Here is a 25,274-nt window from a genome sequence, read left to right as displayed (position 1 = left end):
ACTCAGTTCTCTCCTTTGGTGGCTAGATAGAACACATTTATCCAGGGGAGTCTCATGGTCAATAAAATCCTCAAAATTGGTCACTACTGACGCAGGTCCAGAGGGTTGGGGGGCCCATCAGAATCAAGATTTAGCTCAAGGCCGCTGGAATTCTAATGAAATTCAGCAGTCCTCTAATTGGAAAGAATTAAGAGCAGTTTATTATGCGTTGAATTTGTTTCTTCCCCAGCTCCGAGGATCTCATATCAGAGTCCTATCGGACAATACGACAGTTGTCGCGTATTTAAATCATCAAGGGGGAACGCGATCAGGAAGTCTAATGTGTTCTGCGGCAAACATCTTCAACTTGGCAGAAAACAATTTCTTATCACTAACAGCTCTCCACATCAAAGGAGTAGAAAATGTAAAAGCCGACTTCTTAAGTCGCCACGCACTCCGTCAAGGAGAGTGGACTCTCAGTCCTCGGATATTCAAGAACATAGTGGACATATGGGGCCTGCCGCAAATAGATTTATTTGCAACCAAAAACAACAGACAGGTACCGAAGTTTGCCTCCTTAAATCCAACAGACCATCCAGACATGATAGACTCACTCCAACATCCGTGGGAATACGATCTGGCTTATGCGTTCCCTCCAATGATGCTAATTCCTCTGGTCATCAAAAAGATAAGGGAAGAGAAAGCGAGGGTCATATTGATAGCACCATTTTGGCCAAAGAGGCCCTGGTTCTCATGTCTTCGAGTGATGTCAGTGTGCGATCCCTGGATTCTGCCAATGACCCCAGACCTACTATCTCAGGGTCCATTCTATCACCAGCAAGTCAAAAATCTTCGCCTAACGGCGTGGAACTTGAAAGGCAGATACTAACCCTAAAGGGTTTTTCTCAAGAACTTATTAACACGCTGCTGCTAAGTAGAAAAAGGTCTACAACCCTAATATACAGTAGAGTATGGAAAAAATTCCTTACCTTCTATACAAAGCCCTTCTCTAGTAAGGTTCCTATTAAAGCTATCCTAGAGTTCCTACAAAAGGGTCATGAGCTCGGTCTATCAGTCAATACCTTAAGAGTTCAGGTGTCTGCTTTAGGAGCCCTCTACAGTGCTAATATAGCAGGTGATAGATGGATAGCTAGATTTATTAGAGCTTGTAAACGATCTACTCCGGTTCATGTCCCACGTCTACCACCTTGGGATTTGAATCTCGTTCTAGACGCCTTAACTGGTCCTCCATTTGAGCCTTTAGATACCATCCCTCTAAAAAATGTCACGTACAAGGTAGCTTTACTGATAGCCTTAACGTCAGCCAGACGAGTAGGAGACATCCAAGCCCTCTCCATAGGCCCTCCATTCCTAATGACATACCAGGACAGAGTGGTTCTCAAACCAGATCCATCTTATCTCCCTAAAGTAGCGACAAAATATCATAGATCTCAGGAAATTTTCCTACCTTCCTTTTATGATAATCCACTAAATCCAGAGGAAGAGAAGCTACATATGTTGGACGTAAAAAGAGCAGTCCTAAGCTACATAGCGAGAACCCAGTCCTGCAGACAGAGTAGGGCTCTGTTTGTATCTTTTCAGGGTCACCGAAAAGGCCACGGTGTCACAAAAGCTACCTTGTCCCGTTGGATCAGAGAAGCTATCCATCTTGCATACTCATCAAAAGGCAAAGATCCTCCAGAGGGAGTGAAAGCACATTCAGCTCGGGCTGTGTCATCCTCATGGGCGGAGAATAAAGACCTCTCCATCGAGCTTATATGTAAGGCCGCAACCTGGTCGTCGCCTTCAACTTTCTATAGACATTATAGACTTGATCTGTCTTCCACATCTGACTTGGCATTCGGGAGAGCCGTCCTTAGTACGGTAATCCCACCCAGGTGAAGGTTCTCTGAAAGTCTCTCATAGTGGGTGCTGTCGTGGCGAAGGGTAAAAAGCCGGATTACTTACCGGTAATGCCCTTTTAATGAGCCACGACAGCACCCTGTCACTTCCCACCCTAGTTAAATATATAAATTTTTATAAAAGATATTCCACGGGTGAATATAAATTAAATAATTTATGCAATAATGAGCATATATACTAATTTGGACAATGGCGGTTCCTCTTGTACTCTGAAAAACAACTGAGGAGGAGAGGGGGACCGCCCTTTTTATCTCTAGGTTTCCTGTTCCTATGGGCGGGTCCCTCTCTCATAGTGGGTGCTGTCGTGGCTCATTAAAAGGGCATTACCGGTAAGTAATCCGGCTTATCAATAGGACCAGTAACAGTAATAGCCCAGAGTAGAGTGGTATAATCACTCCAGGGGCACAGCACTCTATAATTGAGGAAAATATTAAATGGCCTAATTTATAACATGTCATAAAGTGTATCGTTTAAAAGAACCATTATAACAAAATCTTAACATTTCAACTGCCCTCCAGGCCCACCCCAGCATCTTCAGCGGGCCTGTCCTCCAGGAACAGATTGTAGGATTATGGTTTGTTGGGCTTGGTACGTCAAACCTCCGTCCACTCTCTGCATGGTCTTTGTCTTTGTGGTAATGCTCCCGAATCGAACACTGGGACACCTGATTTTTCTAATGCCCTTCTTCCTTCTTCCTGATTTTTTTGGCGAGTAGGTGGAGTTTCCGTGTGAGAAGACTAATGCATGTGGGAATCCCCACCTATACTTGATATTTGCTTTGATTAGAGCCATTGTTGTATCTTTCATAGCTCTTCTCCTCATTAACCCCTTCATGACCTTTCCGTTTTTCCGTGTTCGTTTTTCGCTCCCCTCTTTCCCAGAGCCATAACTTTTTTTATTTTTCCGTCAATATGGCCATGTGAGGGCTTATTTTTTGCGAAACGAGTTGTACTTTTGAACGACATCATTAGTTTTAGCATGTCGAGTACTAGAAAACGGGGAAAAAAATTCCAAGTGCGGTGAAATTGCAAAAAAAAAAAAAAATGCAATCCCACACTTCTTGTTTTTTGCTAGCTTCACTAAATGCTAAAACTGACCCGCCATTATGATTCTCCAGGTCATTATGAGTTCATAGACACCTAACATGACTAGGTTATTTTTTATCTAAGTGGTGAAAAAAATTCCAAACTGTGCTTAAAAAAAAAATTGCGCCATTTTCCGATACCCATAGCGTCTCCATTTTTCATGATCTGGGGTCGGGTGAGGGCTTATTTTTTGCGTGCCAAGCTGGCATTTTTACCGATGCCATTTTGGTGCAGATACGTTCTTTTTATCGCCCGTTATTGCATTTTAATGCAATGTCGTGGCGACCAAAAAAACGTAATTCTGGTGTTTCTAATTTTTTTCTCGCTACACCGTTTAGCGATCAGGTTAATCCTTTTTTTTATTGATTGGGCGATTCTGAACGCGGCGATACCAAATATGTGTAGTTTTGATTTTTATTGATTTATTTTGGATGGGGCGAAAGGGGGTGATTTAATTTAAAACTTTTTTTTTTTTTTTTTACTTTTGCCATGCTTCAATAGTCTCCATGGGCGGCTAGAAGCAGGCACAACTGGATCGGCTCAGCTACATAGTAGAGAGGAAAGGGGATAGACCCGGACGGCCCCGTAGGATGGTACCTCCGTGGTATACACCACTAGTCAGTCCACCATCAGTTACAGCTCCTTGTATCAGGAAGATGGCGTCCGTCTTCTTCTCACCGGGTCTCCACAATTTATCTCCCAGTTCAGCCAGAGATATTATGGGGTCACTTTTTGTTGCTGGTTTCTCCTCCCAGGGACCCAGGATGGGTTCTAGTCGATATGAAGTTCAGTTTCGATCCTGGGGTTCACTTATTCTTTAGTGGGTTCTGGCCTTTGCAGGAGCTCTTGTCAGCCATGTCTGTTCCTCAGAGCATCCAGGATATATATATATATATATATATATATATATATATATATATATATATATATATATTTTTTTTTTTTTTTAAATTGTTGGAAAACTAAATTGGAAATTAAATTTTTTTTCTTTAAATGCTTATCTGTTTTTAGAAAAAAAGGCAATGTTTTCAGTATCTTCATCATCAATGAAGCTGCGTGAGGACTTGTACTTTTTTTGCGTTGTGAGATGGTTTTTTTTTTTTTTGTTGCTACTAATTTTTGGTAACTACAACACTTTGATCACTTTTTACTGCAGTCTTCTGGTAAATTTCATAAAGCAATAATAATAATTAAAACGCATTTTTGATTTTTCGATTTCTTACTCCCTCTTTATGGCGTTTAATGGTTGCGTTAATTTAATTTTATATGTTGATAGAGCGGACTTTAACAGACACAGTGATTCCAAATATGTTTTAGGTTTTTTTATATTTAAAAGATGATTAGAATAAAAAAAAAATCATTTTTCTTTAGTCTTCTTAAGGGTCTTGAACCTGTGATCGTCCATTCGCGTATACTGTGTATTGCAATACTGCAGTATGTAGTAAAAATCTATGTAGGATAGGCTTCACGTGACTACCTCAATCACAGCCACGAGGGCCTTCAGCAAGACCCTGGATGCAATGGTCCATCATCACGCCAGCCATCATCTGTTGGAAATGTTGCATTCTTATCTCCTGCATCAAAGGAGTCATATATCAAGAAATGTTCGTATGCAGTGATGTAACTTAACGCTCTAGGTCCCCAACACAAGATCTCCCATAGGACCTCCAACTGTCACGGATCTTCTCAAATGGTCCATAACTTCCTTTTGGCCCCCTCTGGTCTGCAGGGCTTGGTAGCAACTGCAACCCCTACACCCACTTTATCAATACCTCTGGTTATCTCCTGATCCTCAGGAGCACACTGCTCCCCTGCCCCTTGGTTTCTAGGTTAGGTGTGCTCTTGAAGATTGACAGTTCGGGCCATCTGTACGATTTCACCGCTGACCCAAATTGTACAACGCATGCAAGATTGCCTGTTTGTTAGGGTAGGTCATCAATGTCCGATCGGCTGGTGTCCGACACCCCCGCTAATCAGCTGTTATCAGTGGCCTCAGCCGCCGCCTGCAGGAGGTTCTCACTTGTCAAGCTCCTCCGACTACTTGTAGTGACCGGGGCTTGGAACTGCACATCCGCCTCCTATTCTCCTATGCTGTAATGTCTATTGTCTGTACAAGTCCCCTCTATAATTTGTAAAGCGCTGCGGAATATGTTGGCGCTATATAAATAAAAATTATTATTATTATTATTATTATTCAAATCAATAGTAGGCGGATGTGTAGTACCCTGCGGTGGCCACTAGAATTAGACGGCGCAGCTCGGCAAATGAGTACTTCTCGCAGGCGACCGCCGCCGCTAACAGCTGATCAGCGGGAATTCCGGGTATCTGACCCCAGCCGATCAGACATTGATGACCCATCCTAAGGATAGGTCATCAATGTGAAAGTAGTGGACAACCTCTTTAACATTAAGGGTATGTGTACACATCCAGATTTCTTGCAGAAATTTCCTGAACAAAACCGGACATTTTCTGCAAGAAATCCGCATGCGGATTTTTTGCGTGTTTGTTTTGCGGATTTTTCCGGAGGTTCTGGGATGCAATAATATAGTGGGAAATCCCACGAAATAATGAACATGCTGCTTTTTTTCCGCGATGTGTTTTTTGCCCAGAAAAAAAATGCAACATATGCACAAAAATTGCGGAATGCATTCTAAATGATAGGATGCATATGTATGCAGATTTTAGGCGTTTTTATAGCGAAAAAACGTGAAAAAACTGCAAGAAATACTGACGTGTGGACATACTCTTAAACATGAACATTAAACATCCTCTGAATATTGTTCGGGCTGCGTTTTTTCCACACATTTTTCAAGGGTAAAAAATACTGCAATTCTGAAATCTCCTGCTGCTTTTTTTTTTTTTTTTTGCATATTTGACTCCTCAAATCTGCAGCTTGACGATTCTTTCAGTATTACACTCATTCAAATTAATTTAGGAAAAAAACACAAGTAAAAAAAGTGTCAAAAATGCCCATATTTTATGGAACTTTTGCGTGTTTTTGTTGCAGAAAAATCAGCTGCAAATACTCAACATATGCACATACCCATACTGATCAGATGCGTTTTTTTTTTTTTTGTTTTTTTACTTTCGCTGTGTTTTTGACCTATAAAATGGAGCCACCTGCTGGTTAGTTTGATCTCTCCACATTTCTAATTAGATTATTCAGTCTTCCTAGTAAGAAGCCAGGACATGTTTAACCTTGCTCTCATAATTAATATCATCGATGTCCTAAGATTATGACGACCACAGTGATATCTTTTCTGCACTTAATGGAAAGAGTTGTAGACTTTTTTTTTTTTTTTTAAAGCTTTTTTCACAGGATCAGTTAAACTTTTTTCGATGGATTGTGTCTGGTATTGAAGCTCCATTCACTTATTCCCATCCTGTACAGTTTTGCCTTGAGTTTCGGGTCTGAGTGATACGAGTGATCTAAAGTTCTTAAGACAATGTTGTTAGGCTATCCAAACCTCCTGTCTGAGCAGGGTACTACTTAGTGAGGAAGAAGCACAGATCATTCAGGCTGTGCGCTGATTACCAGCTTTTACTACTTTACTAAGCCGAGCCTTTGCCAAGCGTACAACTTGATTTGCATTAAGGAGGATTATTAATAGAAATTGGTTTCCATACTCAGGATGAGCACTGATATATGAATGTGACCGTTCAGTCTATGGAGCGCTCCTGTTGTATTCTAGCTGTCACGGTACTGTTGCAGAATTTCTCTGTCAAAGGGGCTCCTTTCCTATCCCTCATGCTACGGGGTGCCATAGTCTATTCCTGTACCAGCGAATTACCCAGAAGGTGGAGGTGCCAGGTTCTCATGCCTTTTCTATACTCCTGATTTAACCCTTATGAGTTCCCTCACCCACCCACAGAGATGTAAGGCCGAAGTGTATAGGATTACACTAACCAGACAAACAAGGGAAGACAAACCGGGATAAATGAAAACTTCAATCATGCAAAATACACTTACCAAACAGAGTGGAACACATTCGAGGGTAAGGTAGGTGAAATCAAAGAGGATAAGGATGAAAGCACAAACAAACTCCAAGCAAAAATCGCCAAAACAACTCTCCAAACACTGAACAACTCCTCCAACCCCAAACCAGGCAGAATGAACTATCACTGGCTATTCCCAAATGCCAGTGGCAACCATAGATGTCAAAGGGGAGTGTCCAACCCAGAACAGCTGAGGCAATCCTTGATGTAGCGCTCCAGGAGATCAACTGAACTGATTAACCCTAGCAATTCCAGAGCAAAGAAAACCTGCACTGTTTAGTATGATGGTAAAGCAGTTCTAATCAGCACAGGAGTTCGGGTAACCAGATGCCACAATCTTTTGGCCCCTCTCTGTTGCGTTTTTTTTCGTGACACCAGCATTTTGCAATTAAGGTCTCAGAGATGTTGTGTAATTGGCCTGTCCTCGTATATCTGGACATAACCCATTTTGATTGGGTTCATATGTCATAACATACAGGTCCTTCTCAAAAAATTAGCATATAGTGTTAAATTTCATTATTTACCATAATGTAATGATTACAATTAAACTTTCATATATTATAGATTCATTATCCACCAACTGAAATTTGTCAGGTCTTTTATTGTTTTAATACTGATGATTTTGGCATACAACTCCTGATAACCCAAAAAACCTGTCTCAATAAATTAGCATATTTCACCCATCCAATCAAATAAAAGTGTTTTTTAATAACAAACAAAAAAACCATCAAATAGTAATGTTCAGTTATGCACTCAATACTTGGTCGGGAATCCTTTGGCAGAAATGACTGCTTCAATGCGGCGTGGCATGGAGGCAATCAGCCTGTGACACTGCTGAGATGTTATGGAGGCCCAGGATGCTTCAATAGCGGCCTTAAGCTCATCCAGAGTGTTGGGTCTTGCGTCTCTCAACTTTCTCTTCACAATATCCCACAGATTCTCTATGGGGTTCAGGTCAGGAGAGTTGGCAGGCCAATTGAGCACAGTAATACCATGGTCAGTAAACCATTTACCAGTGGTTTTGGCACTGTGAGCAGGTGCCAGGTCGTGCTGAAAAATGAAATCTTCATCTCCATAAAGCATTTCAGCCGATGGAAGCATGAAGTGCTCCAAAATCTCCTGATAGCTAGCTGCATTGACCCTGCCCTTGATGAAACACAGTGGACCAACACCAGCAGCTGACATGGCACCCCACACCATCACTGACTGTGGGTACTTGACACTGGACTTCAGGCATTTTGGCATTTCCTTCTCCCCAGTCTTCCTCCAGACTCTGGCACCTTGATTTCCGAATGACATGCAAAATTTGCTTTCATCAGAAAAAAGTACTTGGGACCACTTAGCAACAGTCCAGTGCTGCTTCTCTGTAGCCCAGGTCAGGCGCCTCTGCCGCTGTTTATGGTTCAAAAGTGGCTTTACCTGGGGAATGCGGCACCTGTAGCCCATTTCCTGCACACGCCTGTGCACGGTGGCTCTGGATGTTTCCACACCAGACTCAGTCCACTGCTTACTCAGGTTCCCCAAGGTCTGGAATCGGTCCTTCTCCACAATCTTCCTCAGGGTCCGGTCTCCTCTTCTCGTTGTACAGCGTTTTCTGCCACATTGTTTCCTTCCAACAGACTTACCATTGAGGTGCCTTGATACAGCACTCTGGGAACAGCCTATTTGTTGAGAAATTTGTTTCTGGGTCTTACCCTCTTGCTTGAGGGTGTCAATGATGGCCTTCTTGACATCTGTCAGGTCGCTAGTCTTACCCATGATGGGGGTTTTGAGTAATGAACCAGGCAGGGAGTTTATAAAAGCCTCAGGTATCTTTTGCATGTGTTTAGAGTTAATTCGTTGATTCAGAAGATTAGGGTCATAGGTCGTTTAGAGAACCTTTTCTTGATATGCTAATTTATTGAGACAGGTTTTTTGGGTTATCAGGAGTTGTATGCCAAAATCATCAGTATTTAAACAATAAAAGACCTGACAAATTTCAGTTGGTGGATAATGAATCTATAATATATGAAAGTTTAATTGTAATCATTACATTATGGGAAATAATGAAATGTAACACTATATGCTAATTTTTTGAGAAGGACCTGTACTGTCTCTTCATATTCCAGTGGATTTCTCTGACAGGCTTTGATTCATTGTAGGGATTTTCTGTTTTTTAATTGTTTTTATTGTTAGCTGGTGTTTTTGTACTGGATAAATGTATGTTTTATTCTACAGGTGTGCTTATCAATAGGTAATCTCTTTTTCTCTTTAATACAACCGATAGCGGGTTGCGACGCTGGTGCCAATGTTGCCTTTCAAACTCATTGGGCAGCCTCGTCCTCCTTTGCCCATCATCTTTCAGACCGTTTCTTGCTGTGCAAAATGGCTTGGTCCATACGTCTAGATAAACCAATCTGCAGACGCAGATGATGGACTGAGGAAACAAAGCAGCTTCGGTCATTTCTACCACGGTTTTGGTTGCGTTTAGACAGATGACGGCGCGTGTTGTGAATTCTGTGGCGGAGCTCCCTCCTGTGGTCACAAGTGGTACTTCGGCTGGTTCTCTCTGTGAGCTTCCGTTGGTGGAGGAAAGTGGTACTGCGGCTTCTGAGTTTCCTTCCTCAGGTGATGTGGTGAAGTCGTTAGGTGCTGCTCTATTTAACTCCACCTGGTGCTTTGATCCTGGCCTCCTGTCAATGTTCTAGTATTGGACCTGTTTCCTCCTGGATCGTTCCTGTGGCCTGCTGCTCTGCATAGCTAAGTTCCTCTTTGCTATTTGTTTGCTGTTTTTTTCTGTCCAGCTTGTCAATTTGTTTTTTCTGCTTGCTGGTAGCTCTGGGACGCAGAGGGTGTACCTCCGTGCCGTTAGTTCGGTACGGAGGGTCTTTTTGCCCCCTTTGCGTGGTGTTTGTAGGGTTTTGTGTTGACCGCAAAGTTACCTTTCCTATCCTCGCTCTGTTCAGAAAGTTGGGCCTCACTTTGCTAAATCTATTTCATCTCTACGTTTGTCTTTTCATCTTAACGCACAGTCATTATATGTGGGGGCTGCCTTTTCCTTTGGGGTATTTCTCTGAGGCAAGGTAGGCTTATTTTCTATCTTCAGGCTAGCTAGTTTCTCAGGCCGTGCCGAGTTGCATAGGGAGCGTTAGGCGCAATCCACGGCTGCCTTTAGTGTGTTGGAGAGGATTAGGGATTGCGGTCAACAGAGTTCCCACGTCTCAGAGCTCGTTCTTGTTTTTTGGGTTATTGCCAGGTCACTGTATGTGCGCTGATCTTTATGTCCATTGTGGTACTGAATTACCTTTCATAACAGGCGCGTATCCTATGATATCAAACTTGCACCTGAACTATGGAGTCGTATGTTTAAATGTCCTCGATAATTACTAGAATGGTCTCTGTCTATTTAAGGCACTTTTCTTTACAATATGTATTGCATTTGCACTTTAATAATGGAATTTTATGCATAATGTGACTATTGTCTCTATGTATTGTATTGTTACTAATACATGTTGCATCCGCTGTACCGTATATACTCGAGTATAAGCCGAGATTTTCAGCCCAAATTTTTGGGCTGAAAGTGCCCCTCTCGGCTTATACTCGAGTCAATGTGGGTGGCAGGGTCGGCGGGTGAGGGGGTGAGGGCGCTGAGGTATACTTACCTAGTCCCAGCAATCCTCGCGCTGTCCCTGCCTTCCTCCCCGTCTTCTGTGCTGCAGCTTCTTCCCCTCTTCAGCAGTCACGTGGGACCGCTCATTAGAAATATGAATAAGCGGCTCCACCTCCCATAGGGGCGGAGCCGCCTATTCATTCCTCTAATCGGCGGTGCCGGTGACCGCTGACAGGAAGAGCTGCGGCACCGAAGACCAGGCAGAGGGACAGCGCGAGGATCGCCAGGACTAGGTGAGTATGTCATATTCACCTGTCCTCGTTCCAGCCGCCGGGCGTCGCTCCATCTTCCCGGCCGGCGCCTCCATCTTCCCGGCGTCTGCGCTCTGACTGTTCAGGCAGAGGGCGCGATGACGCATATAGTGTGCGCGGCGCCCTCTGCCTGATCAGTCAGAGCAGAGACGCCGGGAAGATGGAGGCGCCGGAACGAGACGCCGGGAGCTGCAATCAAGGGAGGTGAGTATGTGTTTTTTTTTTTTTATTGCAGCGGCGGCGGCAGAGATTTCTATGGGGCACAATGAACGGTGCAGGGAGCAGAGCTGTGTATATATGTGGGACATGCAGGGAGCAGAGCTGTGTATATATGAGGGACATGCAGGGAGCAGAGCTGTGTATACAGTGGGGCAAAAAAGTATTTAGTCAGTCAGCAATAGTGCAAATTCCACCACTTAAAAAGATGAGAGGCGTCTGTAATTTACATCATAGGTAGACCTCAACTATGGGAGACAAACTGAGAAAAAAAAATCCAGAAAATCACATTGTCTGTTTTTTTTATCATTTTTTTTGCATATTATGGTGGAAAATAAGTATTTGGTCAGAAACAAACAATCAAGATTTCTGGCTCTCACTGACCTGTAACTTCTTCTTTAAGAGTCTCCTCTTTCCTCCACTCATTACCTGTAGTAATGGCACCTGTTTAAACTTGTTATCAGTATAAAAAGACACCTGTGCACACCCTCAAACAGTCTGACTCCAAACTCCACTATGGTGAAGACCAAAGAGCTGTCAAAGGACACCAGAAACAAAATTGTAGCCCTGCACCAGGCTGGGAAGACTGAATCTGCAATAGCCAACCAGCTTGGAGTGAAGAAATCAACAGTGGGAGCAATAATTAGAAAATGGAAGACATACAAGACCACTGATAATCTCCCTCGATCTGGGGCTCCACGCAAAATCCCACCCCGTGGGGTCAGAATGATCACAAGAACGGTGAGCAAAAATCCCAGAACCACACGGGGGGACCTAGTGAATGAACTGCAGAGAGCTGGGACCAATGTAACAAGGCCTACCATAAGTAACACACTACGCCACCATGGACTCAGATCCTGCAGTGCCAGACGTGTCCCACTGCTTAAGCCAGTACATGTCCGGGCCCGTCTGAAGTTTGCTAGAGAGCATTTGGATGATCCAGAGGAGTTTTGGGAGAATGTCCTATGGTCTGATGAAACCAAACTGGAACTGTTTGGTAGAAACACAACTTGTCGTGTTTGGAGGAAAAAGAATACTGAGTTGCATCCATCAAACACCATACCTACTGTAAAGCATGGTGGTGGAAACATCATGCTTTGGGGCTGTTTCTCTGCAAAGGGGCCAGGACGACTGATCCGGGTACATGAAAGAATGAATGGGGCCATGTATCGTGAGATTTTGAGTGCAAACCTCCTTCCATCAGCAAGGGCATTGAAGATGGCTGGGTCTTTCAGCATGACAATGATCCAAAGCACACCGCCAGGGCAACGAAGGAGTGGCTTCGTAAGAAGCATTTCAAGGTCCTGGAGTGGCCTAGCAAGTCTCCACATCTCAACCCTATAGAAAACCTTTGGAGGGAGTTGAAAGTCCGTGTTGCCAAGCGAAAAGCCAAAAACATCACTGCTCTAGAGGAGATCTGCATGGAGGAATGGGCCAACATACCAACAACAGTGTGTGGCAACCTTGTGAAGACTTACAGAAAACGTTTGACCTCTGTCATTGCCAACAAAGGATATATTACAAAGTATTAAGATGACATTTTGTTTCTGACCAAATACTTATTTTCCACCATAATATGCAAATAAAATGTTAAAAAAACAGACAATGTGATTTTCTGGATTTTTTTTTCTCAGTTTGTCTCCCATAGTTGAGGTCTACCTATGATGTAAATTACAGACGCCTCTCATCTTTTTAAGTGGTGGAACTTGCACTATTGCTGACTGACTAAATACTTTTTTGCCCCACTGTATATGTGGGACATGCAGGCGGCAGAGCTGTGTATATATGTGGGACATGCAGGGAGCAGAGCTGTGTATATATGTGGGACATGCAGGGAGCAGAGCTGTGTATATATGTGAGACATGCAGGCGGCAGAGCTGTGTATATATGTGGGACATGCAGGGAGCATATGGCACCGTATATGGCACAGCAATGGGGCACAATGAACGGTGCAGAGCACTATATGGGGCACAGCTATGGGGAAATAATGAACGGTGCAGAGCACTATATGGCACAGCTATGGGGAAATAATTATCTATTTTTATTTTTGAAATTCACCGGTAAATGCTGCATTTCCACCCTAGGCTTATACTCGAGTCAATAAGTTTTCCCAGTTTTTTGTGGCAAAATTAGGGGGGTCGGCTTATACTCGGGTCGGCTTATACTCGAGTATATACGGTACTTTGTCTTTTTCATCACGTGTATTTTTTATGTTTGCATCTATATCAAAACTTTTCCTTCTATGTTTTTCACTTTTGCTCTACACTTTGTGGATAATGATATATAAAGTAATATATATTTATTTATCCTCTCCTTTCTCTTTTGCAGTATATTTCAGTGATATTGTTTTATTCCTTACGCGGATATTTCTCTTTTCCACCATCCTGCTATTTAACGCCATCTTGTGGCCAAATCACATCATAACATCACACACCTCAGTATTCTGTTATTGTTTCCCATTCACTCTCACCCATCCGGTGGTTACACCACACCATTGTATTATGTGCTGCCCATTATCGCCATATTTTGGGTAATAAATCACATCTATCATGTCCCCCAGTGAGCTATGTATGTATGTGCACACTGTGTCCTGGCTTTTCCCCATCGTCCATATCATTGTGACCTGTCAAGTCACATGTTTCGTCATGTGTTTCTGATGTTGCGGCGAGTTTCTGTGTCCTCCCCGATGCGCATGCGTCAATTCAGGTCCAGCCACCTCCTATTGGCCATCACCACTTTTTAATCTCCAGCCTTTTGGGAGACGACACCTTCTAGCAATGCATTTTCTGAAACGCGCGTCGAGGTGGATGCCACTCAACCCAGGGATCTCTTATTGCTGGTATATGGTACACAGATCTTCTGGTGCACTAGCACACACTTATCACTTGGCTGTATACTTGTGTGTGTCTTCCTAGATATCATCTGATACTTATTACTATTGGGTCATCTCTCTGACGTATGTTTTATGGTCTATGTGACTGCAGCATCTGGGTATACTGATACTTATGGATTCTTCAATGTACTTTCATTTACTATTGGTTGTGTGCCCCTTTTTTATTTGTTCTTCCCCTCTTGATCCTTAATAAAGTATACATTGCATTTTCCATATTGGTGTGGTTACATAGACTTTTTGGTTGGTTTTCTATAATTATAAGACGCCGATGATGGTAAAAGAAAAATCCAAGTAGACACAGACATCCTTCTCCAAACATCTCTCCAGAGATTAAGTTTGCCTCTCTATACAGATTATCCTTTTGAAAAGCGCCTGTATAAAACTTGATCTAATATTTACCCTTCCATTCAAGGTAATAAATCAAATTAATGCAGTTATTAACATCTGCCTCACTGGGATTTTTTGCCTTCCTATGGATCAACATTTTAGGCCATAGTTTAAACTCGCTGGACTTGTCTACTTTCAACTCTAATTGTTATGAAAGGGATATGGTCTTTAAGAGAGGAATTGGTTTACAAAAAGAAGACATTAATGCCCCAATTTAGCTGAAGAGGCAGCCATTTTGCCGGAGTCCACTGCATAGTAAACCATGGAAGTGCGGAGGCTTTCACCAAATGTCGGCGGAGCCCCGGCACCACCAAATACCTGCAGCATCGCACATCCGAACACCTCTTTCTCCAAGTCTTGGGGTCCGCAGCAACCCTGGGACACGCCGCTTCACCACAGCCACCACACCCAGTAAGCAATAAGACGCATGGATTGTCAAGTCACATGTTTGCCGCGCATGACAGCGTGGCAAACACCGCTTCTGATTGGTGGTGAAATCATCCCCGCTGGTCAGAGAGCCGCGGTTCCCACGCTGTCAAAAGACAACGGGAGCGCTCAGCTGTGATTGGAGGCATAAAGTTTACCTCTGGTCACTGCTATCAGCTGATGGGACTACAGCTCCCATTATCCGACGCCTGCTGCCACTAATAACCAGCGAGAGCAGGAGCTGCTGATTGGTGTATTCTTGATGGAATATCTACTGAGTCTCAGACAGAATGCAGAAAGCTGGCTCATGAGAATGTGACCCAGACCCAAATCAACCAGAAGGTTTTGGGTGTTGATTTGTATGTTGCAGAACAAATTACAGGCAGCATGGGATGGACCATACCAGGTATCTAACTGTTTAAATTATGAGAACTGTGTTTTTTATTGACCTCCGTGTACACAATCATGCAACGTTTTGGCCATGCAGGGCCTTTATCAAGCCATTAAAATGTACAGCCATTTTAATGGCTTGATAAAGGTCCTGCGTGGCCGAAATGTCGCATGATTTTTCTTTTATTTGTACATAGGGGTCAAAGTTTTCGTGAAGGAGGATCTTTGGTGCTTTGGATTTTTGGAGTGGACTACTGTCCATCAATGATGGATGATATAAAGAAACATACAGAAGGTGTCAATGTTCCTGTGACTGGTGGCAGCACATACAAATGGGAATTTTAATTTCTTTAAAATGTTTCCACTTGAATTCCTTTTTGAAAATCGGCCTTGAAATCAGCAATTTCCTTTTTCACATACACAATATTAGTATTCGGGTAACACTTATGCACAATTCACCTGAATTCTCTGATGTTTTCCACTTGTTTAGATGGTTGGTACGTTCGGAGCCTTCACTTTGCCCCGAAATGGAAACAACCCAAAATGTTTCTATAAAATCCTTCCTAAATATTTTTGTATTAAATTCATCAAGTGGCATTATTCTTATGGAACGTAATAAATAATGGCTGATTACTATCTGATTCATACTAAGGTTGTAGTTCCATAAATGATCGAACATCGAAGGCACGATTTTATCTTATCAGCTTGTTTTCCTACAAAATTTTCAATTTTCCACCCTCCTATATTTTTTACATCACTTGTTACGACTATTCATATGGACTATCCTTGCTGCGCTTGACGCTCTAACTTCAGGTATCTGACCCCGGACTTGGCCTCTGACTATCCATTTGTTGTTCTCCCTGGCCTTGACTTACCTTTCTTGCATTTGACCTCGGACTGTAAATGTACCATGTACTATGACCCCCCCCCCCCCCCCTGATATCTGACCTTGGACATCCTGACCACCCTCTCTAAAGGCTTGCTTTGAGTAGTGACTCAGGGGCACAGTCCTGTTCTATTTTTATGATCATTGTGAAATAGACCGTCTACTAGAGAACCGATAGTCTTTTATTCCTGAGCAGTACTTACTATAGTATAGTGATATCTGAATATATTTGAGGGGTATTGAATTGTACGTGAATATTACAAGAATTTGCATTTGCCAAAATTTGGATTTTTTTGTAATCTGTTTCCACGCAGATTCAGCAAAACTAATTTTTATGAATTCTAGTCCATCAAAATGTTAAAAATAAGGGCCCTTTCACACATCGGTTTTTTTTGCCGTCAGTCACAATCCATTTGCTCGACGAATCGACAGATCCGTCACAGATTGTGAAAAACTGATGCGACTGATCAGTTTTTTTTCAACAGATCCGACTAGAGGGGCTGGCTAAAGGATCCTAAAAAAAATCAGAGCATGCTCAGTTTAAAAAAACAGAATCCGTCGCCGGATTCCGTAATTTGACGGATCCGGCGCCCATAGGCTTCCATTCTAGCAAACGACGGACGGCGCTGTCCGTTTTTTCAACAGAGACAAAAAACATTACTTTGTCCGTCGTCTCCGGACGCCGTACAAACAATTTTCGACGGATACGGCAAATGATGGATTAAAACGTGAGGCCATCCGTCGCTAATACAAGTCTATGAGAAAAAAACAAATCTGGCGGCATCAGTTGCCGGATCCGTTTTTTTCAAAATTCAACGAAAGGCGACTGATAGCAAAAAACTGATGTGTGAAAGGGCCTAATCCTTATGCTCCCCTCACCGCTCACTTCTCCAAACCGTTCGGTCCTCGGGTGCATGCGCAGAACGCTCTCGGGCTTATCAAACCTGGAAGTCTCCTCCTAGTGAAAGAGGCCTGGTGATTCCAGCTCCGCTGATATGATCCAAAGATACAACAAGGACTGGACAGGTGCAGTGAGTAGCGTAGGGGCCGGAAAGGTAAGCAAAGAGGTGAGTATAAGGATTTTTTTTTTTAAGTATTAGAGTTATTATGCTCTGATCTAAAAGGACCCCAGAGCATAAGGGATATTCAATTCGAATAACTTCTCCACAAATTGAATTTCTCAGGAACATCCACGCGAACAGGCGAATTCAAAATTTGCCTAAACTGTTCAACTTTAAACCGGGCTTAGCACATCTATAATACAGAATTAGAGGAGTGAAATCTATGGAAGAAAAAACGATCATTGAAAATATCACATCACTTGCGTGTTTGAGCTAATCCTGGTTATTGCTTATAAACACCGATGAATTTCAGACTAAAATTGTTGGTGTGATCAAAAGCTAAGGAGAGACAAAGTATAAATGTGGAGAAATCAACTTGATTCCCTGAAATTGTAAGCTGGAGACAGAACATTTGTTCCTATCTGGCTCATTAAAGGGTTAACACAGGGATCTCAGCCATAGGTTGTGCAATGTCATATATGCCGGAACAAGCAGACACTTTCAGTTTCTTTTCTTGAAAATCCTGAAGTCATGGCGTCTGCAGATGTGAGAGACGATCTGGACTGCTCCATCTGTCTGACCCTGTATACATATCCTGTAATGCTGAGATGTGGACACAACTTCTGCCGGGTCTGTATTAATCGGTTCCTGAATACACAGGATGGGTCTGGAGCTTATTCCTGTCCTGAATGTAGAGCAAAGTACAAAAATCGGCCTTCACTGACACCGAACATAGCTCTACGTAACGTAGCAGAACGTTTCCGGTCCACTCAGCCACATGAGGAGGAGATCATCGGGATCTGCTGCACTTACTGCATTCACGCTCCTGTACCTGCTGTGAAATCCTGTCTACACTGCGAGGCTTCTCTGTGTGAGAAACACCTAAAACTTCACAGTAAAGGACCAGAACATGTCCTCACTGATCCCAGCACTTCTCTGGAGAACAAGAAATGTTCAGTCCATAAGGAACTTTTCAAATACTATTGTATTGAGGACGCTGTTTGTATCTGTGCATCCTGCAGTTTGGCTGGAGAACATCGAGGACACTGGGTGGAGATGCTGGGTGAGGCCTCTGAGAAGAAGGAGAAACTGAAGAACGTTCTCCAGACCCTAATCACAAAGAGAATGAAGACCGAGGAAAGAGTCCGGAGTCTGGAGGAGCAGTGGAGAAAAGCTCAAGAAAAAGCAGATGGAGATTTTCAGAGAGCCACTGCCCTGTTTACAGACAGCAGGACACGGCTGGATGACCTGGAGAAGAGGGTCCTGAGTGACATCTCCAGGCGGGAAGAGGAGGTGTCACTGTCACTGTCTGAGGTGATCCAGAACCTGGAAATAAAGAAGGATGAGCTGTCCAAGAAGATGAGACACATTGAGGAGCTGTGTAACATGACTGATCCACAGACTGTCTTAGAGGAGCGAGACACTGGAGACTTGTGTGATCCTGAAGAGGTGGGAGGTGATGAGGCCCCAGGGGGACATGATGGAGGTGATGAGGACATAGGTGGACATAAGTCACATGATGTAGATATAGATGTAATTACAGGGATGTTACGTGTAGTTTTCTCTAATATAATCACATATCTACAGAACATCTCATCTGCAAAACCTAAAGAAACGAGTCCTCAACCCACCAGCACCCGATCTCTGTCCAGTATCACACAAGATTTACCTTTATTAGATGTAAAACATGGAGGTGATGAGGTAATAGTTGGGATGGTAGCGGCTGCAAGAAATGGAGGGATGTGTGGGCAGGGCCCTGCAGACATATTAGTGGACGTAAATACAGCAGTTAATAAGTTAACATTAGAAGATCTGAAAACTGCATCCGGGGTGCAAATAAAGCCGAATCGTCCAGAAGCAGCAGAGATATTCCAGAAAAATCAGGTGATAAGTGTTAGAAGATTTACCTCAGGACGTCATTACAGGGATGTGGAGATAGGTGGGCCAGAGTTGTGGATGGTGGGGATGTGTTATCCCAGTATCGACAGGAGGGGAGATCACTCACATGTTGGATATAACAAGTCCTGGGGTTTATATGGAGGACAGGGGTATAAGAAACTGAGTTCAGTGATCCATGACAGTAATCTTATCCCAATACCTCACCAGATCTCCAGTGATGGAGTCAGGATATATCTGGATTATGAGGCCGGGCAGTTGTCCTTTTATGAGCTATGTCACCCCATCAGACACATCCACACCTTCACTGCCACCTTCACCGAGCCCCTTCATGTATTTCGTGGTGGTGTAGAGATATCAGGGAGAGCAACAGGTGGGACAAGTTAAAGAATCAAATTGGTGGAGAATTTAACTGTAGGATACAGCAGTGAGAGGGTTTCACGTTCATGCCCTCGTTACCGTTTTATTTTTTTATATCAATTATGGGGGATTTCCTAAAATCAGAGTAGAATGATTTCTTCTATTGACATTGGAAATTTACGGTATCTTATATTTAGGATCAGGTTAGGTTATGATGATAAACCTTTTTTATGATTTCATGGAAAAGAATGGAACCTCCATTGGGTTCATTTTTACAGCAGTGGAGGTGACGACATTTGCTATAATTTAAGCTCCAACTAGTGTGCGACTTCCTAGCAGAAACTGTGAATGAACGTGCTACTTTTTTTTTAACCACTTCACGGTTTCCATAACCTGAAATGGTTAAAAAAAATTAACAAAAAATCAAACCTGTGCACAGCAACGTTGGTTTTACATTGCGGTGCATTATGATAATTTTTTGCTGTAGTTTCGCCTCGCTTCTTCAGGTGGGTTCCTGAAAAAGACATGTGCACGTACCGTTAATGGATCTGTCAATGGACTTTACAATACTAACTGTGTATTTTATTGATTAGAGCTTTTAGATTTGATGAAATTGGTGAATTTACATTGACAAATCATTTCAGAATAGCTGAATAATTCAGTGTGAAAGTTTGAGTTCAGGAAGGAGTGAGAAAGCTCAAAAGTCCAAATGTATAAATTACCTCAGCTCAAAGTCTGCCCTTCACGCCTGATTAACAAGTGCTCATGTCGTTTAGTTGTTGGCCATTTTTAGTTTTGGGATTTGTAACACAAATTTATTTACGCCTGATTGTTCTACCTATAATTTTACTAATAATCATTTCTAACAAAATTGTTAAAATAATCATATATTGGAAAATTAGATGATAAATTAAAACGCTTAGTTTGTAAATTTAGCCTTTAATACTTAGAATTATTGCCAAAATTATTTTCAGTGTTTCAGGTTCCACCTCTGTCACCTCAAGAATCTACTAGAAAAGTGACAACCAAAATGGAGGTGCATTCATTTTCTATAAAATATGTTTGCTGGGTTTTGAGTGAAGGTATAAATGTGGGGTTAGGGTAGAAAGCTGGAAGGACAACATGCACAATAGGGTCTTAAACAGGTAAAATGGGGAGATTGTAGGCAATGGTACCTGGTAAGGTTGTGTGATGACAGCCACTAAAAAGGCTCAAGGTTGATGTTTTTCCAAGCTGTAAGTGTGCAGCAGAGACTGGAGTAAATGGGTTAAATCTGCGCTGCTGTTGAATGATGATGGAAAAGGAGTCGAAAATACAGGATTGCAGTTTGTCAACACATTTCGAATTGTCACACTTCTTCATCAGGGGAAGCCACTGTCCTCATAAAGAACTGTGTGACGCTGGTCACTACTCACGGATAAGTCGTGAGGCTGAGTAGTCAAGAGAAGAGGAGAGGCGCCTGGAGACTTCTTCTTCTGTGATTGGATCAAATGTGGAAAGTGAGCCAGAGGAGGTGCTGGGAGGGGTTGGAGTCACTGAACGTGGTGACTGGGAGCGGATTTCCTGATGGATATTGTCTATTTTCCCTATAAAGTGTGAGGTCAGGTCATCAGCACAAATGTCTGCAATATGGACTTGTGCTTTCAGACTAAGGAGGGAATGAAAGGTGTCAATATGTTGGGTTGTTAGATAGTGAGGCGATCAGGGTGGTGAAGTAGGTCTGTTTGGCGAGGTGAAGGGCAGAGTTATAGGTCCTTAACATAAATTTGTAGTGGACGAAGTCTTCTGGTGTTCGAGTTTTCCTCCATAAGCGTTCAGCACTCCTAGAGCATCACTGGAGAAATCGGGTTTGCGATGTGAGCCAGGGCTGTTTCACTCTGTGTTTGGAGGTTCTGAGGATGAGGGGCGCTACTTGGTCCAGGGTTCTTCTGAGGGTGTCATTATAGTAGTGTACAGCCAGATCAGGACAGGAAAAATAGCATATTGGGGACAGTGATGAGCGAAGGGTGTCTGTAAGTGAATGAGGGTTAACGACTTGTAAGTTTCTGAGTGGTAGGTAGGAGTGTGCTGGGATGGTCGAGGATTTGCGAGTATGAAGGAGAGAATGTTGTGGTCAGAGAAGGTTAGAGGTGAGTTATCGAGGAAGGAGATTGAACAGAGTCAAACAAAGACCAGATCAAGGGTGTTACCGTCTGTGTGTCTCAGAGGTTGAGAGGTGTGACAGGCCATGAGAAGTGGTTAGAGATAGAAGCTGGGATGCAGATGGAGAAGTTGGACTGTTTATGGGGATGTTGAAGTCTCCCAGGATAAGGGTCGGTAATTCTGAGGACATGAAGTGCGTCAGCCAGGCTGAGAATTTCCTGCTTTCCCTTTTCCAGTTGAAAGTTAATTGTTATTGATGTTGTTGATAAATCATTTTCCTATTGTTAAACTTAATAAAAATCAATTTAAATAAAATATTTTCATGTAATTGTATAATTAATAATTTGAGGTCATTATTTTTTATTTTCTCACTTCTATGTAATTAAATTAATTTCCCCCTACCGAGTCATGGTCATCAGGACTGTCCATAAACCGGACAAATGCCTATCCAGAAATTGTATTTTGTGGTCTTATGTTAGACTTTAGTCTTTGTTTTTATACATACATTCAGTTAAATTATTTTACCAGATATAAGAAAATTTTCTTTTCCAAGTTTTATTTAGCGATCACCGCCCTTTTCCTTCTTGTGCCGTATCCTTTTTCTAGATAAGACTCGAATGTCTTTGTTTCTAACACGACCCGTCCTTCATCTATTCATTTTACTTGTAGCAGAATTTTGGAGTTTCTATCTTTGTTAAGCATTATTTTTGCCTATTTTTGCTTGTTTTATGTACTACTATTCAATTTCTGATAAATTTCTTTAAATTACTTTCATTTGGTGGGTGATTTGAAACTGCTTTATAATTCATAGGACTTTGCTTGAAAGTCACTTTATTGATGATTATTTATTTTGGATTCTTATTGCTCTTGCTCCATTCTCATTCTTGCCTCCCCCATTCTACCTATATTTCCCTTTCCTCCCCTCTCATTTTATTCTTATTCCTCCCCTTAACATTTGCTTTTCCAGTCCCTTTAAGAAAATGTACAGTATGACCTTGAAGGGAACCTGTCAACCCCAAAATCGAGGGTGAACTAAACCCTCCAGCATCAGGGGCTTATCTACAGCATTCTGGAATGCTGTAGATAAGCCCCCAATGTATCTTAAAAGATAAGAAAAAGAGGTTATATTATACTCACCCAAGGGCGGTCCCGATCCGGTACGATGGACGTCGCGGTCCAGTCCGGCGCCTCCCATCTTAATCAGATGACGTCCTCTTCTGGTCTTCACGCTCCGGCGCAGGCGTACTTTGTCTGCCCTGTTGAGGGCAGAGCAAAGTACAGCAGTGCGCAGGCATCGGGTCTCTCTGACCTTTCCCGGCGCCTGCGCACTGCAGTACTTTGCTCTGCCTTCAACAGGGCAGACAAAGTACGCCTGCGCCGGAGCGTGAAGACCCGAAGAGGATGTCATCCTATGAAGAAGGGAGGCCCCGGACCGGACCGCGACATCCATCGGATCAGACCGCCCGCCCAGGTGAGTATAATCTAACCTCTTTTTCTCATCTTTTAGGATACATCGGGGGCTTATCTACAGCACTACAGAATGCTGTAGGTAAGCGCCTGATGCTGGTCGGCTTAGCTCACCCTCGATTTTGGGGGGTGACAGGTTCCCTTTAAACTTACAATTTTTTTTTTCATTCCAATAACTTTTAAGTAGTAAGTACCCAAAAATGGCAGCAGTGAAAACTACAACTTGTCACTCTCCAAAAAATAAGCCTTGATACACTATGGAAAGATGAAAAAGTTATGGATCTTGGAATAGGGTGAACACCTCCAAAAATATTTTTTCCTTATTGATTTTTTTTTTTTATGTGAGAGCAGTGAAACATAAACTATATAAATTAGGAATTACTATTGTTATCGACCCACAAAATAATGTCATGTCAATTAAATTAAATAGTGAAAAGGCTTTTAAAAGAAAAAATCCAGAATTGTTGTTAGTTTGTACATTCCACCTTCAAAAAAAGTGTGAAAAAGTTAATGAAATAGTCGTGTGTAGAAGAAAATGGTACCACTGAAAAGAAACATAGTTATCGGACTATAAGACGCACTGGATCGTAAGACACACCCTAAATGTTGAGGAGGAAAATAGGAAAAAAAATGCATGTGAAAAATGGAGGTCCATCTTATAGTCCAAATTTAGCTTACCTGGGGGGTGGGAGTTACTAAGCCGAGATCTAAATCTGCTCATGTCCCGGCTTCGGCGCCATTTTCCCATAGCCCACCACCGGAAGATCAATGTGCAGAGTGGGGACAACGCTCCTTCCTCACACCGCTGACATTTTTCTGAAGCGCACCACCGGGAAATCAACGGTTCCTGCCTCGCACTTATAGGACATCCCCTCCAACCACTAAACCAGGACCTGCAGCATCCCCTCATTCCTCCCACCACCTGCAGTTTCCTGCAGTGGCGACCCTGCTCTTACCACCTGTGACCCCGCTCCATCACCTCCTCCGGTAAGCTACATTCGAAATATAAGAATCACCCCCATTTTCCACCCAACCTTTGGGGAAAAAAGGTGCATCTCATAGTCCAAAAAACCCTGTACATCTTTTCCTGCTAAAAGATATAAAGAGACAAAATTGTAAAGCAAAAAAACAAAAATAAACTGTATAAATTGGGTATCGCCATGTTTGTACTGACCCAGAGAATAAAGTCAACACCTTATTTGTGCAGCACATCAGCGGAAAACATAAAACATGATTAAAAAAAATCATAAAAAACATCATAAAAACAGCAGATTTCCTGTCTTTTTATTTATCAACATAGAGCGTTAATAAAAGATAGGTAGTAAGTTATTTAATCTCTCAAAATGCTGCTAATGACAAATGTAACTCATCCTGAAAACAAACTGTCGTACAGCTACATCAATGAATGGATTAAAATTAGTGATGAGCGAATATACTCGTTACTCGAGAATTCCTGAGCATGCTCAGGTGTCCTCCGAGTATTTTTTAGTGCTCAGAGATTGTTTTTAGCGCTGCAGCTGAATGATTTACATCTGTTAGCCAGCATAAGTACTTGTGGGGATTCCCTAGCAACCAGGCAACCCCCACAAGTGCAGCGCCCCAGGGTCCTGGTTGTTGCAGTAATGTCATTCTTCCACCAGGGGGAGTGATGGTACGTTTGAAGGCAATAAATGAGATCTCTTTACCAGGTATCACAAACCACACAACACACTTCATACTCCAGCCCACCAGGGGGAGCCATGCTCATATTTATTAGGGCACTCTTCACAATTAGGTAAAAACTGGTGCTCTGGATAGGAAGTTAGACAGAAGCTGGCTGGGCTTCACCCAGTGAGCTGCTATCTGAGCTCCGCTCAGGTAGTTGGTCCCTGACAGGGGTGGGATCCTGTCGGAGGCCTAGACAGAAGGCCATGGAGCTGCGACTGCCTACCGATGCGGAAAGAGACAAGAACAGCGAATTGTATTGTAGAGGGTGAGAAACGAAGTCATAGCAAAAGGAGAGGAAACCAGAAGGAGTTCTGCCCTGCACAGGCTGCCTCCTTCTGAGGCACAGGATCCGGTAGCCGGAACACCGAGGGAGCAATCGTCTCCATACCTTGCTCCAGAGACCAGCAGGACAGCTAATTCCATATTACCTGCCTGACCTATACCTAAGAGGCACGGTGGCAACTTGTTAGGGCCGGGGCGTGCTAGAGTCCCTGTAAAAAGCCTCAGGCCACCAGTTTGTCCTATCCATCTGGGGGACAGAGAGAGACATAACATCTACA

At 42.9% G+C, this 25,274-nt stretch overlaps 1 protein-coding gene across 1 annotated transcript; it reads left to right on the top strand.

Moving 5' to 3' along the window:
• Positions 1-17,673: 17,673 nt before the first annotated feature.
• Positions 17,674-19,425, top strand: LOC138674421 (E3 ubiquitin/ISG15 ligase TRIM25-like). The gene has a single exon (XM_069762267.1). It carries the CDS (start codon positions 17,674-17,676, stop codon positions 19,423-19,425), a length of 1,752 nt encoding a protein of 583 aa, XP_069618368.1.
• Positions 19,426-25,274: the final 5,849 nt, after the last annotated feature.

The sequence above is a fragment of the Ranitomeya imitator genome, chromosome 4, assembly GCF_032444005.1.
Source record: "Ranitomeya imitator isolate aRanImi1 chromosome 4, aRanImi1.pri, whole genome shotgun sequence".
Classification (NCBI taxonomy): domain Eukaryota; kingdom Metazoa; phylum Chordata; class Amphibia; order Anura; family Dendrobatidae; genus Ranitomeya; species Ranitomeya imitator.
Note: the sequence above shows the minus strand (reverse complement) of the source record. Positions and strands in the feature narration are given on the sequence as shown.

What these genes read in the sequence shown, in the direction of transcription:
- LOC138674421 (XM_069762267.1), top strand. Translation starts at nt 17,674, where the DNA reads ATGGCGTCTGCAGATGTGAGAGACGATCTGGACTGCTCCATCTGTCTG.